The sequence below is a fragment of the Alligator sinensis genome, unplaced genomic scaffold (genome assembly GCF_000455745.1).
Source record: "Alligator sinensis unplaced genomic scaffold, ASM45574v1 scaffold592_1, whole genome shotgun sequence".
NCBI classification, from domain to species: Eukaryota; Metazoa; Chordata; order Crocodylia; family Alligatoridae; genus Alligator; species Alligator sinensis.
Genome location: NW_005842214.1, coordinates 403,845 through 420,265, shown reverse-complemented (window position 1 = coordinate 420,265; position 16,421 = coordinate 403,845). Strand labels below are relative to the sequence as shown.

Sequence of the window (16,421 nt, the reverse complement as noted above, 5' to 3'; positions counted from 1 at the left end):
GGGAAAGAGATCAGCAGTCTAGAATAGTGAAAGACCAGATTAGGGATTATTTAGAGAAGTTAGATGTTTTCAAGTTAGTAAGGCCAGACAGGTACCAAAGGAATTGGCTGAGGTAATTTTGGAGAATCTGAGGAGGTTAGGTGAAGTATAGATGACTGGAAAAGGGCAAATACAGGACCCATCTTTAAGAAAGGGAAGAAAGATCTGGGGAATTAAACCAGTTAATCTGACCTCAATACCAGGAAAAATAATGGAGCGAGTCAAGCCTACTTCTAAGCACCTAGAAGAGATCAAAGTGATCAGAAACAGTCAATGTGGATTCATCAAGGGCAAATCATGCCTGACCAATCTGATTCCCTTCCATAACAAGGAGACAGGCTCTATGAGTGGTTGGGGGGGAGGGGTGGGGAGCAGTGAGCACAACACTTGAACTTTAGCAAGGTTTCTCATACTGTCTCCTATGACATTCTCATTGCTAAGCTAAGGAAATACAGACTAGATGAAAGTACTGTATAATTACTTAGCTAGTTAGGTCATCACACTCAATGAGTAGTCATCAACAGTTTGACATCAAGTTGGGAAGAGATTTGAGTCCTGCTTTACTTAGGCCCAGGATAAGCTAAAATCCTGTGTGGTGCTGAGGACTCAGATTCTAAAAAGACTGAGGGGAGAGGAGACTTAGGACTGTCTGATAAGACCCTCTCTGCCACAGGCTGAATCGAGTCAGGTTCTCCTGATGAGCTGAGGCTTCATCTGCTATCAGTAACAGAGGAATGCACACCTGCAGCATGTGCCACTTTGCCCTCCAGAGCTGTAAGGTCCATGTGCATTTCAGACCTTAAAAAGGTCAGGATAGCGCTGTACACGAACCTCTGCCACGTATATTGTGGACAGTCCAGGTGTCTCTGGCATGTCTGAAGGGACAGGCAGAATATTTTTCAGCAAGTAGCTTTAAAAAGATATCCAATGTATATGTTGGGATTCACTGAAGGTTTCTGGCATCATAGACAGAACTCATTCAGAATTACTGTCTGCCTCAGAATCCCACACAACCAAGATGCACCCCCACAACAGCCCTCACTTTAGAGTGCTGACTTGTTTTAGAGCATCTTTGTTTAAGACACTCAGTGATCCAAACTCCTGGATCACATGAGAAAGTAGACGTTAACCTTGAGAAATCAGCAAATCCTAGGCAGGTGTACAGCATTAACCTAACCTTTAAAAAGGTAGGAGATGCATCAGTTTCACAGATCTAAGGGGGGCAAAAATAGCACATGCAGCAGATATAAACCCCACAGTATTCCTGACACCTCCTTAGACACCAGCAATCACAAGCCAGTTATTCAGCCTCTCCCCACAACTGTTACTGGACAAGCTACCAGACTCCAGATCAAAAACAGCAAGCTGTGTCTACATCAGTGCAGCAGACAGAAGGAAACTGAAGCATAAGCCTACTAAGCTGGACAACAATTTTAACTGCATCTACACCACTAATGATGAGACCATGCAGTAGGAATCAAGAGCAATGATTAGCAAAGCCTGTGTGCTGCATAGCTAGCATTCAAGTGAGCAGTCCTATCATACTACATAGACCAGTTCCCTAAGTAGATTTATACAAGTCCGTAGAAGTACAATACCTTTGCATTGTCAAGACCACAGCGCTGCCTGAGGATTTTTAGCCTTTCCAGGTAGACTGAAGGCCCCACTTCCTCCCCATTTGTGTTCCCTATGGATGAAGACACTGTGCTGGTGGAAGTGGGGACACATGTTACTTCCATCTGAGGAGAAATTCCTAGAAAAAGAAGAAACAGATCTAAGCCTCTTGGTCAGTCATGTGACACCAAAAGGTAGCATGCAGACTGTGAAATAGCCATAGAACAAAGCTAGAACCCAACACTATACTGACTCGGGGCACTCTGGGAAATCCATTTTTTTCCTATTTACTGTTAGTGGGACAGAACTGGAAAAGGTGGAATACAGCCCATTTTCTGAAACAGGGCAGACCACTAAGTGAGGCAGACTGCTTCTCCTCTCCATAAAAAAAACAAAGTATCTACATACAAACTAACATGTTCTGGCTAATAACTGAAAGAACTGAAGAGGTTCATTGTAGGAAAGAGCTGTTAAAGCTACTGGAGATGACTCAGCAGGGGTACAAGGGAGTTTTTGTGTTTACCCTTTGCTCTTAAACACTGCTGAGGTGAGTTAGATGAACCCAGTGGAATTCCTTAGAAGAGGCTTTCAACCCTTCCAGGGTTCTTGCTCAGAAAGTAGAAGAGTGCTGCTTCTCTGCCAGTTCCTTTTTGCGCAATAAAGGATTCTGGTAGCCTTCCCTCTTTTAAAGATCCCCTCCTTCTTCTCCATCCTCCACATGCATCTGATAGCAGGAAAAGCCTTTCACATTAATAATGGAAGGAAGCTTTCTCTACTGCAGGAAATCAGAAAGCTTTAAGAAGAAAGACTCAGACTGAGGTAGGGGATGTCCTTAGATTTCTCTTTACCAATGTAGTGTAGGACTCTTCTGAAGAATGAAAGTTTAGGAGCAAGGTTTTGTTTTTACACACTTCCAGCCCAGTGAAGCTAGAATCGCACCTTTTTGGCCCTGGTCTGAAAGAAATAGAAAACTTAACGGAATGAAATGCTGCTTGGAAGGCTATGCTGCTGAGCTGCTGTTTAGCACACATCTGGGATGTGCAGGGGACAGAAGGGAGTTCTGTATTTCCAGAGGCTTCTTGAAATTTCCAACTCCCAGTCACTGCTTCCCCAAATGAAACTTAAGCACAAAGTGAAGATATCGACGGGCTGAGTTGGATGCTCTAGGAGCACAAGAGGCAAGATAGTCTGTGTCAATTAAATCCCTACCCTTATTATTAGTAGCTGTTCTGCTGTTATGATCCCTAGCAGGAACTACAATTTAGACTGCATTTTCTTAAGAACTGGATTGTGCCTTCCAGCAACGTGAATTCTGTTCTACTGAGAAGCTTCCTTGCGCAAAATGAGTTATTTCTTGCATCATGGGTGCTCAACGCCAGGCCCACAGGCAAATCCAGCCCCTTTTGCAGTGTTATCCAAGCAACCTGCAGTGACAGCTCTGAATAGAGCACCCAGACTGTGCACTGGGACATTTACAAGCTGTCTTACATCTTACCCAACAAATAATGCACTGATTAGGTCTGCTAGGCTATTTCTCATTCAACATTTTCTTTTAAAATTCTGTGTTCTATAGTTGTCTGCTGTGTTGATGCGAAATCTGTGCCAGGCTTCAATTTGGCTTTCATGCAAAGATCCTGTTCTTGTTACTTAAGTAACCCAAAAAAGTATTAAGCTGCATCTGTGGTGCCTTCATTGCACACCTGCAATTCCTACAGGAAGACTACCTTAATGCAAGCAGCATGTCAGGCTAGACTGCCAGGTGTAACAAGAATCATTGCTTGCCACACCTTATATCTGGAGCATCTACAGTACCCAGAGTACTACACACCATTTGAAAAGGTAAGTTTCTGAAAGTACTTTTGGAGAGGTGCCCACAAATTAGTGGTGGGGTTACTTTTTCCATCCAAAGCCACAGTCGTCTACACAAATCTATTCAGGTCTTTTCTTTTATTTTCTTGCCTTCCAGTAGGAAAGGCGGTATCTCTTACAAGTGGCAAAGTGTGAGTGGTGTCTGTGAAAGGTGGAACCAGAAGAGTCTCACATATTTGCTCTTAAGTGACATAGCTGCAGCTACTCCTCTTGCAAGATTCAGCTTCTAAGTCCCCAATTCAGTTCACTAGTGCCACTGAGCAGCTCTGTACCTGTAGAAGATGGAATGCGTCCTTTGCCTTCCCGCTCCATCTCAATCAGCCGGAGGCCTCGTTCAACATAGCTTTGGAAGAACTGAGATGAGTTTTTCAGGAAAGGCTCAATGTCCGCATCAGAATACTTCTTTTTGTATTCATACAGCTCTGCCAGGCCCTAAGGAAAGAGAGTTCCCGTGTTTTACCAAGCTCCTGCATACATCACTCCAAGCATTTATCTTTCCCCTTTCTCTATGGAAAGAATAAACTCACCTCTTTAGTGTTCTCCTTGGACCCAATCTTCTTAAATATCTCTGCTAAAATATCATTTACTTTGGCCTTTGAAGCCTTTTCATCCTAAAGAAGAAATTGAGACTTCTGAATGAGATTAAAAAGGTATCCCTCAAAAATAAGATATGACTGATTTAACAAGCGACTAATATTTGGAAATGCCAAAGACTTACCAGCTGACAACAGGCAGCCCTAGCTAGCAAAGGCTGTATCAAGGGAGTAGTCTTTTACACCCACTAGTTATAAAGGAGAAATGCTACAGGGTAGCATGACAGGCTTGAAGTCTCATCTAGGGAGACACTGGTGGCCATTTCCAAAGGGCAGGTGCAATTCTCTCATTAACTAATAGAGCAAGCAGTCAGTTTCTTGGAACAGAATATTTCCCAATTTTCCCTCCACCTTTCAAAAAAATCATGCTACTTACTATGCGGGAAGCCCCTTTTTCTGTGTCCTTATCAGCCTTGCTTCCAGTTTGGTCCATAGAGTGTTTCATTACCCTACACAGGTGAGCTTCCAGCTCAGACTCATTTTTGTTGTCTATCATTGTTAAGTGGTCCAAGATCTGAGGAAAAGAAGAGAACTTCAGCAATCTGAGATACTTTAGCAATCTCTAAAGGCATGCTGCTGGAGTCGGCTCTCACCTTGGGCCCTTTCAGCTTGCACAGGGTATGAAGTAGAGTCTTCAGTGTCCTTATGGGAAATTCACTCTTACACTGTTTCAGCTTCTCCTTGGGAAAGACTTTCATGAAAACGTGGATGTCCAACAGAATTCGGTCCAGGTTGATGCTATTGATCGTTTCAGGCAGAAGCCGCACCATTCTCCATAGACACTGAAAGAAATAGAAAGCCTGACCCTAAGCAGTTGTCTCTTTGTAAAACTGAGTTTGTATTTTAAAGACTAGCTAACTGCCTAGAGGGGAAAGACCTGGTGCTGAATCCACTATCAGTAACAGAAGATTGAATGTGTGTACACACTGGGACAGATATGTTATTCTTCCCACACTGACCTGCTTAGTGCTTGTATATCTCAACAAATATGTATCTGGACTGGGACAGAACACTTTCTAACAAGTTAACATGTTTTGTTTTAGAACCTTAGTGCAGACAGGGCAAGTATGCACATTATGATAGCTGGCTGAAGCAAGTGCTTTTTCCCCTTAATCCATCTGGTCGAGCCAAGCAGAAACCTAGTGTTTCAAAGAAGAATCAAATGAGCTCAAAGCCTCCATTATGGGTTTACCTTCATGACAAGCTCTGAAAACTTGGGAGAGCTGGCCGTTGCTAGCAGACTGTCCTGGAGCAGAACAAGCAGGGCACTAGAGAAAATAAGTTTAGGTAGTATTAGTCAGGTAAATGCTACAAGGAGCACAGGTACAATACCCTACTAAACACAGTATCAGAGGCTATAGGTTAGGGATAGCTGAATTATTTCATGTGGTGTTAAGCCCCTTTTTTCAATACCTTACTATGATTTTATAAAATTAGAGCACTGAACTTCTGCAGAACATGTCAGGTCTGTGTTAAGCAATCAACACTGAATACAATATCAGGTGGTACTTTCATCAAAGATGATTTGCAGTAATTTAGTTATGATTAGAACCTGGCTAGTTACTATACAAGCATCCAGGAGGAATATTTGCTTTTTAAATAGCCAGCTGGACTGTTGCATGGCCAGCTATGCTCATTTCTGTGATAGATAAGAAAGGCCTTAGTCTTGCGAGATAGTTAAATAAAATGGTGTTTAACAAACGGTAAAGGAAGACTAGGATACTGATAGTAGTTATCGCATATACAGTGTCATGATTTTAGTACAGACAGAAAAGTTTCCATGGAATTCCAGCAAAGACTATTTTACCTCAGGATATTCGTCTGGTCAGACTTCTCTAGAACTTTCACCACCAGAAGGTTGACTGATCGTATGACCTGCTGACCTTCCTCAAGGTCTTCGACTCGTGAATCCAGCATCAATGTGATAAGCCCATGCATCAAGTCCTTTAGCACTCCTGTGGAGGCCTCCCGGGCTAGGCTCTCTATTTGGAATAGCTATCAATAGAAATCAGAATTACAAATCAATATTATGAATCATTCTAACTTAGGGAGTCCTCCAGGATTCCCACGTCCCTCTTTAGAATGCACCTTTTCCACAAAGTGGTGTTTATACATTCTACTAAGATGCAGATAGTCCCCTGTTTCTGGCACATGGGCTATAACAGGTTGTATAGTTAAGTGTTCAAAAGCAAAGAATACAAGAAGTTTAGGCTGCATGTGTGTATCTTAATAGGGATTTATTTTGAAATAAGACTACAGCTTTTACCTCTGTTCCTTTGGACAAATCAGCTGGAATTACTGATGTTCATGACTAATATAGAATTACAACCATTTACTGCTGTTGGTCTCAAAGAGCTATCCCAACTTGAGACAATAGATTCTAGTGCTTCTTTAGCATCAAGAATAGCTAAAATAAAAAGTAACCTAGCTGCCTATGCAAACTGATGGAAAAAACATGGCTGCACAGGTATCACTAACTACTTTGACCTACAGAGAGGTTATTGCTAGTGATAAGACACTGACAGTCCCAGTTGAGTTTTATGGGAATGGCAATTAGGAAACATTTCAGTTTGTAAGTTAACTCCCATGATACCATTTTCAGCCCATTCAGAATAGAACTGCTTTCTAATTCTGTTCCCTTGTGTTTAAAATATTTCTTTTCAAATAATGCAACACCTATCGCATCAACAATGTCTGTATGTCAGAGACTCTAGAAAAGGTGCAGCACTGTCTATTAAAAGTTCCCCAAACATCCCACTAGCAGAACCTATTTTCAGTTCCTTAAAATGTGGCCAACCTCTTATCACTTGGGCTGAAGTTTTCTATGCCAAATGTCAGTTTCAGGCAGACGTGATTTTAAGTTTCAGCCAAAATGGGTCACTCTGTTACATGAATGAGACTAGGGAGAAATGACTGGTAACCTATTCTTTGAAGAGTTCTAACGATCGCTATTCTTTGGCTGCTACAGGCCAGGGCAAATTCTGGGCCTGTCCTTAAAGTTCTGAGACCCATTTGTCTGGCATACTTTTCTGGTGCCTGGTAGGTCAGAGAAGGAAGCTGCCCCTTTCAAATTCAGAATGGACAACTACCAAGTGAAAATATGGTGGAAGAGAGATGGGAAGTATGATACAGGCTAGACAAGGAGACTGGAAATACATATGGCAGAGGGATCAGACTAGGCTAGCTGCGTAAGGAGCCACGCAAATGGAGTGGGACCAGTTGAGTGAAGACAGAGACAGGCTTAAAGGAATAGGGCAAAAGGATTCGCTGTAAATACACTTCTATCCAGAATTTAGAGTGAAATCTAAGATTTAAGTCAACACCTTTGCTGTCAGCAAGTATGCGACAATATCCTGACCCACCTTGCGTGGAGATCCAAATGAAGGGTAGCAGCCTATTCTTGCTCCCTGTTAACCTAAACAGTAGAGGTCTGTTCAGTGAACCCAAGGGTTCCAACCCTACTACTGACCACATGGGATTTATAATGCAGATTTCCCACCCCCCCCATTTAATTCTTAGAAAGTTGCACACAAAATTATTAAAAAGAACCCTATGGTGCCAAATTTAAGAGCTCAAAAGTGAAGACGTGCCAGAATTAATTACAATTCTGTAATTAAGATAATCTGTGCAACCTTTTGTATATGTACATTATGCTACACTCGGATTATGTGACCAAAGCCTTTTTGCCCTCCTAAGTCTCTGCCTCTTTTAGTGCACATTTAATTAATAATGATTCAATGATTCACATTTTCTTTTCTCCTCATTGTTCTGTGTGTGGCCTTGCATACTGTAACAAGGCATTTTGGAAGGTGGCATTCTCTAGCTCCTGCCAGTGTACACACCCCTAATTTAATCTTTCTTTGACAATCCCCATACCAAGTTATGACGGCAAGACTTCAAGGATCGCTGCTACATATAGCTTCTCCCTAAGAATTCAAGTGTCTTGAGTATCGTAGAATCATGAGGCAGGACTATTACAAAGCCAAACCTCCTCTTTCACCCTGCAGTTAAATCAGGCATGTCTGCCTAAGTCTTCCTTCATTTAGGATTCAGGTAAAACAGAGTCCAGTACTATACTGTACTCTAAGGCAGCCATGATACTGGACTCAATGCGCAAGTTCCATGCCTGTGTAATGCAAGGAATCAGACTACATCATAATGCTTTTCTGACACTGCTCTTTGAAACATTATTCTCAACTCCTTTGCCTGGGCAAACGACAAGCCACTCCCCAACATGCAAAGTTACTTCTGTCCGGGAAGGCTTCTTCTGTCAAGTGTCAGTACTAGAGCTATTAAAATGTCACAAGTCTTTTAATCAGAAACTACATTTCCAGAATTTTTGCTCTTCCTCTAGCCCCTCATTTCATACTTTAATCTTTCCACTCTCTCTCTGCTCCCTGTCCTGTCCCTACCACCACTCCCTCATAAACGAAGTGAACTTTAAGCAAATGAAGCCAATGAATTAATTGTAAGGCACAGACCAACCTTCCAGATACAAAAACTCCATTGGCAAAACGAAATCTCAGCATTCACTTACATAGAATTCAGTTTGAAATTTACTACTATTGACAGGCAATATCTGTGTTCTGTACAATACTGAGCATATACCTCAATAAATAAGTCAACCCATCTAAAGTTTGTTTCACCCTATTCCCATTTGAAATCATGTTCCCAACTTCCCCCTGTTTTAGGATACCTATAGCCCACTTGAGAGGCTTGGGACCAGGGTGTCGAGTACTTATTTCCCAAAGGCCTCCTGTGGACTTTGTATTAAATTTAATTTCCTGCATGTGGCTGTCGCTACACTATCTTAAAACACATAATCTAAAGAACAGCTAGGAACAAACTGTCCCCAAACAGGATTCTCTAGAAAGCAAGGCCAGTGGAAAACACTTCCATGTTTCTTGCAAAGCATCTGGCTCAGAGCTTGGTTTTTGCCCCACCCCAGAGCAGCCTTACCGAGATCATGTTCCCAATGATGCAGCTATAAAGCTTGACTATCTCATCCTTGTCCAGCTTCTCATCTGCCATGTGTGTGTTGTAGATCAGTCGAAGCTGCATGAACGTAGCTATTAGGAACTGGTCAATGTGGCCAGACATGGCTTCTGCTTTGTCCTCCTGTCTGAGGACTTCATCAATCTAGAAAAAAGACACCCAAAACAGATTAAAAGTTGATCTTGGTACAGAAAAACTAAATATAAGAAACTATTCCAAAGAAACCGTCCACTTACTCCACTAGTGGAGTGATCCGCTTCCTAAAACTTCACCTAAAAATTAGTAATTCTGTAGCGAGGTCAGCTGTGAAAGTCCAATCAGTAATATGTGCATGATCTCTTCTATAGCTGCAATTTGCAGCCTATACAAGACGGAGGATGCAAGATGTATGGATTCTATACTGGATTTGCTTTGTGCGTTTTTTCTAGGGACTCTAGTCCTAAACAGCTAGAACTGGTTTAGAATGGTGAAAGGGTTACAAGGCAGGAAACGGGATTCCTACAGTGGGAATCTGCAAGGTGATTTCATTAAAACGGCAGCCTCACTGCCACAACATGGGCTGCATCACATCCAATAACCTGAATATATTTCCAGGTAGAAAAAGTAGTTTAGTAGGTTACGTAAATGTAAAATCACCCACTCCATGGTTCAACATCTAGAGCTGACAAGAATATTGATTTGATAAGTTCCCAGGCCTAGGACAGTCTAATTGGAAGTAGCGAGTCAGATGGCCCCTGTGCACATAGCTTTGTCATCAGGGAGATTCTGAGTGGGGTCCATGTCACCGGACATGGCAGCTCCACTGAAGTGCAGCTCATCACTCTCGCAAACTGCTGGTCTTAATTAAACATCAGCCAAATGTTCCTCTTACCTGTGCCAGAGCCTGGATGCTAGTATTGATGTCACCACTGGCTACCTGGGAGATGACAAAGTTGATAGTGGAAGCCGTGTTACTGTGCATATCATCAAAGTGTGGGGACACAGCACGGATCCTAGACAGTTGGAAGAAAAGGATTAATGAATTTCTGTGGAAAGAATTCTAACTTGTACTTCACAGGTGACTTGTAGCAACATCTCAGACACTTGACAAAGCAGGAATTCATCCTAACAGGGATGTCTGAGAAAGTTATTCCCATTTACAAATAATGAAAGGAGATGGTAGGCCATTTGTCTTAGTCTGTGACAGAGCTAGGAGTGCAACCTAAATGTGACAGTCTATGCTGTACTCAAATTCAGATTTTTCTTCCCATATAACCACAGGCAGCTCCCTCAGCTCTTCCAGACAGTAATGTGTTGTCATGGCAACTTAAACATCTCCTTTTGTACTCTCGTTCCACAACATCAAATGCACCATCACTTTCAGAGTTGGACTCTTCCAACTCGTTCAGGTTTTACTTGCTCATGCTAGCTTTTTATTCAGTTTCTTAAGACTATCCTGAAAAGACCATTTCAGGTAGCTTCACATAGGCAGGGGGATATAACTAAACTCACTTGGGCTCCGGAATCAGGACTGGCTCAAAAATGTCATCTAGTTTATGCTGTACAAGTGCTGGCATCTCACATCGGACTGTACCATTGTCATTCTCGATCTCATCTAGATCCAGCTGGAACTCCCGTGGAACTGCATGCATCGTCTCAGAATGGCCACTCATGTTGCGGGCTTGACTATAGGAACCAAGAGAGATGCATTTATTAGGTCTTAATACAATAGGCAAAAGTGTTAACACTAGCATCCAATGGTAGTCTTAAAGCTCTCATATCAGGATAGCCATTTTGAAGATCCAAAATGTATTCAGTCCCTTAACTGAACCCCTTATGGATTCCCCCAGCTGTTAGCAGTATAGGCTTGTGTAAGCCAGGAGAGCAGCTGCCAGTTATTTGCTTTTAAAGTTCACCTGAAAAGCTACCAATTTCCCCTACAGCCTTCCGTAAGTTGCAAAGCAGCAGTGACAAGTGTACACCACCCTGTCATGACAGATCCAGTGCCACTTAAGACTGTACTGATGGGCTATCCTAATGCAGCTTAAGTCTCTTTCATGGTTAAGAGAGGAAAAAATGCCTGAATTAATGTCTAACTGAATTAGCAGCCTTACAAGATAAAAATCAGCATCATAAAAGGTTTGCAGATCACTATGTTAGGCATATGATTATTCAAGTGGAACATTCTACTATACTATTTTAACTGGGATGGGGTTGAAGGAGGGGGACTTTCCCCAAAGATTGAGTTAATACAGGCTGTAGGGTATTGTTACTGAGTATTATAGGTGTCCCAAGGTAAAAAAAATTCACAGGGCTTAGACAACTCTGCTGTATATCTGCTCAATCAATATCAAGTTTAAATGCAATGTATGGGAATGAACTCTCCCAGTATCTCCAGCAGCTGCCCAACATGGAGGTGCCATGTCTGCTAGCAGTTTGGGTCATAGTTGCCATTGGCAGAGGCATTTTATACTTTTACTTTTAAACCAGAGGTATTTACAAATAACCTAGAACTGGGCTGCGTAAACTAGTCATCCTTTGGAGGGGACGACTAGGGCAGAAGTTGAAAGATACAAGAGCCCTGCTACCAAGGAGTTAGTGGGCAGTACTTACATCCTATAAGTGCGATACATAATTCTGTCCATGGAGAAGCAGTGAAAGAAGGCACAAGACCATTTAGAAAGGATTCAAGACAGACAAGACAAAAAAAAATGAAGAATCAAACATTTTGTTTTGCAATATTTGGCCTGCTTTTACGACATGCAAAGACTGGGATTATGAGAACTAAAGTAACATAGCTGCACATGTTTTTAAGCACATACACTGCAGACACCACACAGAAGATCTCACTACACACCTGAGTTTGGAGGACACGTCCTCAGCTGATCCCTTACGCAGCATGCTAGTATTGGCACTGGTGGTCTGAAGACGCTGTGGTTTTTCCTCTACTTGCCTTGCTGGAGCAGCAGCTGGTCTTTTGGCTGACCTCTTTATTCTCTCCTCCAGCATGCTCATGTCTTTCTCAGAAAGCTGTCAAAAAGATGGTTTTAATTTTGCAAACACTGAGCCCATTTTACAAATCTCAGGTAGAAAGCTAAAAGACAAATGATCCTGCTACCACACTCCATGGTGACTGAAGTGCCATTTTAATGAGTAACTGGATTCAAACCTCAACCCTCATACAACCAACCTCAAGAACTACTATACATTTGGGGATAAAAAAAAAAAAAGGGAAAATTGTAAGGCAATCTTAGTTCAAAATAAAACTAGCTGCTACAGCCCACTTGCAAGCTGTCCTTGGTCCGTACTAGAAAAGGGTAGCCTGAAGAGAAGCCATACAATTAAAAAGATTTTCTCAATCCCGGATCAGAAGTGGTAGCAATGCAGACCTTACTGCAATAAAGGTGCACTCAAAACACCAGCATGGAAGGGTAGCCACCCGGAAAAAGGGTGGCATGGGCAGGTAATGGCTGCATTACCTGTAACTCAAGGTTTGTCTGACAATGGAAAAGCCCTTAGAATTTAGTTTAGCTTGCTCACTGCTTGCTACATAAAGTTCTCTTCAGTTATTAGTTAAGAGTTGTGCAAATCCACTGAAGTAGCTGTATACGACTTGGAGGCCGTTGGAAATGGAATTTTGCAATCTTTAGTCTGTGCTATATTTTGTACATCTGTTGGTAAAGCAATCAAGACTGAGTAGAACATCATGGATCCAAGGTAAATCAATACTGAGGTGCCTGAGAAATATTAGAGGCTTTAGACCATGGAATAGCAAGGGATGCCAAGAAACAGAAACAAAACAGAACACCGCTGCTGTCCACTAAAAGCATTACAACATTGAATAAATTGTAGCAGCTTGGATTTTAAGGAGCTTTACATTAGCATGGAAACGAAGGTGAATAGAAGGGAAGGTTACTTCAAAGGAGTTCCCATTTGCAGAAACAAACTGGCAAGATAAGAATTATTGCAGCTAGCCGTATGCCTCTTTTCAAAGACAAAGCTTCGACTTTCATTCACATCTGAGTCATCAGCAGTTTGCTTTACAATGATGTGACACTATTTACCAACAGTGGAATCTCCAAGAAGAAATACCAATTAGCATTGGCTTATTCTTTCAATTATAAATGTGTCACCTTTGGTTACTAGAGATTAGGATACTCAATCTAGAATTAATCAGTTAACTTTTAGAGGATCTGCATCATAACATCAACCCCAAATCACCACAAGTTGAACTCTTGGCATTGATCTTGCTGTCAAAGGTGGGATATGCCAAGACTGATCATTAGCAGCACACAGTGTGAACAGCTGCCTTACGCAGGGTTCAGAACTGATTAAGCTACCTCTCCTCCAAGACTTCTAGTCACTCACATTTCCAATCAGCTTGAACACCTGGTCTCCATGCACATTGTAAACAGTCACAATGGTGTTGAGTGCAGCATTGCGGACGGTGTTGTCCCGGTCGCCAATGTGAGCTGCCATCTCCTTTAGGGCTTTGCCTGGAGTTGGTTGGCAGACATTCATACCGTAGGATTCAACTAGACACCCCAACTCTTCCAGGCACTCTAAGGGATCAGAAGGAGACATTTGTGAATCAAAAAAAACCCTTCAGGGTCAGTAAAAAGGAAAGCCTGTCAGTCCTGCTACCTCTGTCCCAAATGAGCTCAAAGTGTGGCAATGCCTTTGGCATCTGACACCGCTGTGCTGAATTTAATGACAAAACAAAAAATCCCTCCACTTTGTGGGTGTAGTAGGACCAGCCCCCGAGGGTGGCCATGGCACCCTTGGCAATTGAACCAATCCTGCCCAACTCCAGCTCCTCAGGGTACCCTCCCCCCCACCTCACTTTTGTTTCATCTGCCAGGCTTTGATGGAATCTTTGTTACTTTGGGAGGTCACTCTCAGAGTCCTAGAGGGAGCCTAATAGTCCTGCACTTGGCCTAGTTCAATTTGTTTAGCCAGACACTCGGCCCACTAACTAAAATATTATGCAACAAACTGGCACAAACTGTTCCTTGCTAATACTAATCTTGTCTTAGGGGCACCAATCATGGACTCCAGATGCCCCATAGCCAGACCCAGGCCTCACAGGTCTTACTCCAACTCCATTCACAAGGCCCTTGGGCCCTACACTGGTTTCAGCTCACCAGGTCCCTGACTCTTGGCAGAGTTCAAATTGCCGAGTGCCTCCCAGGCACCTCTTGTGCACATCCAGGCAAGCATGCATGTGCATTATGTGGTGCTGCCGACCCACCTGTGGCACTGTGCACCACACACACCACACATGCAGGTGTAGCAGCACAGGGTTTGTTTGTTTTTTGTTTGTTTGTTTGTTTGGGGGGGTTGACACTAGGAGATCACAGTGTAAAAAAAATCAAACAAACTCCGCACTAGAAAAAAGCAAGGCGGTGCATGTGGTAACAGCATGAGCTGCCTGAAACTGGAGCCTGACTAGCCAGAGCCATACTCCAACTGCCGGTTAGGCTCCCTGCTGCCAGATTGCCGCAGCTGGGCCCCAGGAAGCTATGTGCTGCTGCTATTTGTCCCCAGGGAAAATGCACATGTGTACTCATCTGGATGTGCCCCCTACAGCCACTCCCAACCCTCCAGTTAAATAGCAACATGAACTGTATAATAACCTACTTAACTCCATGTAATTTCTTGAAGAGCTTCTCTCCAGTCAAGTCTGAGGCTGCTTACCAGAAGCCAGGATTATGACCCTATGCTTCACCCTCTTCCACTCACCTGACCTTACTCACTTCCAGTAACAGGGGGTAGGGGTTGTTACAGTGAGTAGGGACTGAGAAGACTCAGGGAGGAAGAAAGGGGGAAAACTTTTTAATCTGTTACCAAAGTCACACCACTGCCCACCACCCAATATTTTCCATTACAAGAGATAAGCATGTTGGATAATTACTTCAATGATGCAATCTTTAATTGTAAAATTTAATGATCAGACAGATTAACAGGACAGGGCAGGAACAGGCCATTTTGGAAAGAAGTCCAAGTTCTGCACGGTTCAGTCATTTGTGAGTATCATGTCATTTGGGGCAAAGAACTAATGTTTCATCTAATATTTCAACTTTAAAAAAAAAAAGGGTCCCCCAGGCACCTAGGAAACTGTTACAGGCAAGTCGTGTAGAAACAGGGAGGGGCTACACACCATGAAGACCTTGGTTTCCCTTTCAAGACTAAACTGTTAACAGCTCCCAATTGGTTGACATAAGTCACCCGGGCAAAACTAGATTCTCTAAAGTCCTTTGGCATTGAGCAGGCTCCTGGCTTGGTAAGACACAGACCTTCTAATGACTAGAATGGAACCATCATGATGGGCAGCTTACAATGTATTCCTTAAAACTTTTCTGTAGTAATACCAAAAAGAATCTGAACAAGGTTTTTTTTTTTTTTAATTTTTGTTTGGGGTTTTTGTTTTTTTTTGTTTTTTGTTTTTTTGTTTTGGTGTTTTTTTTACATCCCTGCTTGCCCCTAGAAGAGTTATGTATTCAAGGGAAATGGCATTTGTAGGCAAAGCTCAGAACCTGTTGGTCTGATTCTACCCCAAAGATCCCAGTCCATACTGCTATTCCTCACCTGCCCGCTGTTTGGAGTTTTTGGACTTTGTCCCCTCCATAAGGAAAGTGAACATTTTGCTGGCTGGATAAATGAGGCACATTCTGTTCAGAATGGCACGCACATCCTTGCGAACAACATCTTTTGGTTCCCCAACCTGGGTGAAGGAGAAGCAAACCACAGGACCAAGTTTTAAGCACTCCACATTGCCCACTGCACTTTGCCAGGTGTCTACACAATACCAGACAAACCTGGCTTAACCTTCAAAAAAATGTAAATACTCAAGACAAGGACCTTTGAAAGGCAACTATGCAAAGTATTACAATGAACTGAGTAGCTACAGCATTTATTTGTGCCCTGGTGGCATCCATAAGTAAAACTGTAATGCCAATTTCTGTTAGTATATCATACCTTCAAAATAAGATATGGGATGAAAGAGGATGCTTCGTTCTCAGTAAGGTGGTACTCCTCCTGGCTCAGCAAGGTAAAAAGCAATTTAAGGTATTCAAGGGCCTTCATCAGAACACTTGTGTTGGTTTCAAAGAAGCGCAGTGTGAGCCACTTCAAAATTAGATCCAGGCAGCTAATAATTCCATCTTTTTCACTCTCCAAGTGCTTGAAAGGAAGGGGGGGGGGGGGGAAGAAGGTGAAAAACCCCCCACACACATCAGTTTGTGTACGTTAAAATATGGCCTGAACAAATGACAAAGCATACATAAAAGCTGCATCTAGTAATGTAGTGCATATTTATATGTTATTTCCTGC

The 16,421-nt window shown here is 42.6% G+C and overlaps 1 protein-coding gene and 1 non-coding gene across 5 annotated transcripts in view; both read right to left on the bottom strand.

Moving 5' to 3' along the window:
* The window catches only part of CKAP5 (cytoskeleton associated protein 5), a 65,366-nt gene that overhangs the window by 4,967 nt on the left and 43,978 nt on the right, over positions 1–16,421 (bottom strand). For 3 of the 4 annotated variants that reach the window (XM_006026906.2, XM_025207924.1, XM_006026907.2), the window contains 14 exons: positions 16,068–16,271; positions 15,678–15,813; positions 13,458–13,651; positions 11,947–12,119; positions 10,602–10,775; positions 9,982–10,102; positions 9,075–9,254; positions 5,923–6,110; positions 5,308–5,383; positions 4,709–4,897; positions 4,492–4,629; positions 4,050–4,133; positions 3,795–3,954; positions 1,638–1,792 (listed from right to left, as the gene is read on the bottom strand). In XM_006026906.2, the coding sequence (XP_006026968.1) occupies positions 1,638–1,792; positions 3,795–3,954; positions 4,050–4,133; positions 4,492–4,629; positions 4,709–4,897; positions 5,308–5,383; positions 5,923–6,110; positions 9,075–9,254; positions 9,982–10,102; positions 10,602–10,775; positions 11,947–12,119; positions 13,458–13,651; positions 15,678–15,813; positions 16,068–16,271 (2,172 nt within the window). The remainder of the gene's footprint in view (positions 1–1,637; positions 1,793–3,794; positions 3,955–4,049; positions 4,134–4,491; positions 4,630–4,708; positions 4,898–5,307; positions 5,384–5,922; positions 6,111–9,074; positions 9,255–9,981; positions 10,103–10,601; positions 10,776–11,946; positions 12,120–13,457; positions 13,652–15,677; positions 15,814–16,067; positions 16,272–16,421) is intronic. The other variant, XM_006026909.3, reaches the window with a different exon arrangement.
* LOC112550819 lies at positions 9,828–9,938 on the bottom strand. The gene has a single exon (XR_003094838.1). It is a non-coding gene; the product is annotated as a small nucleolar RNA SNORD67 (small nucleolar RNA).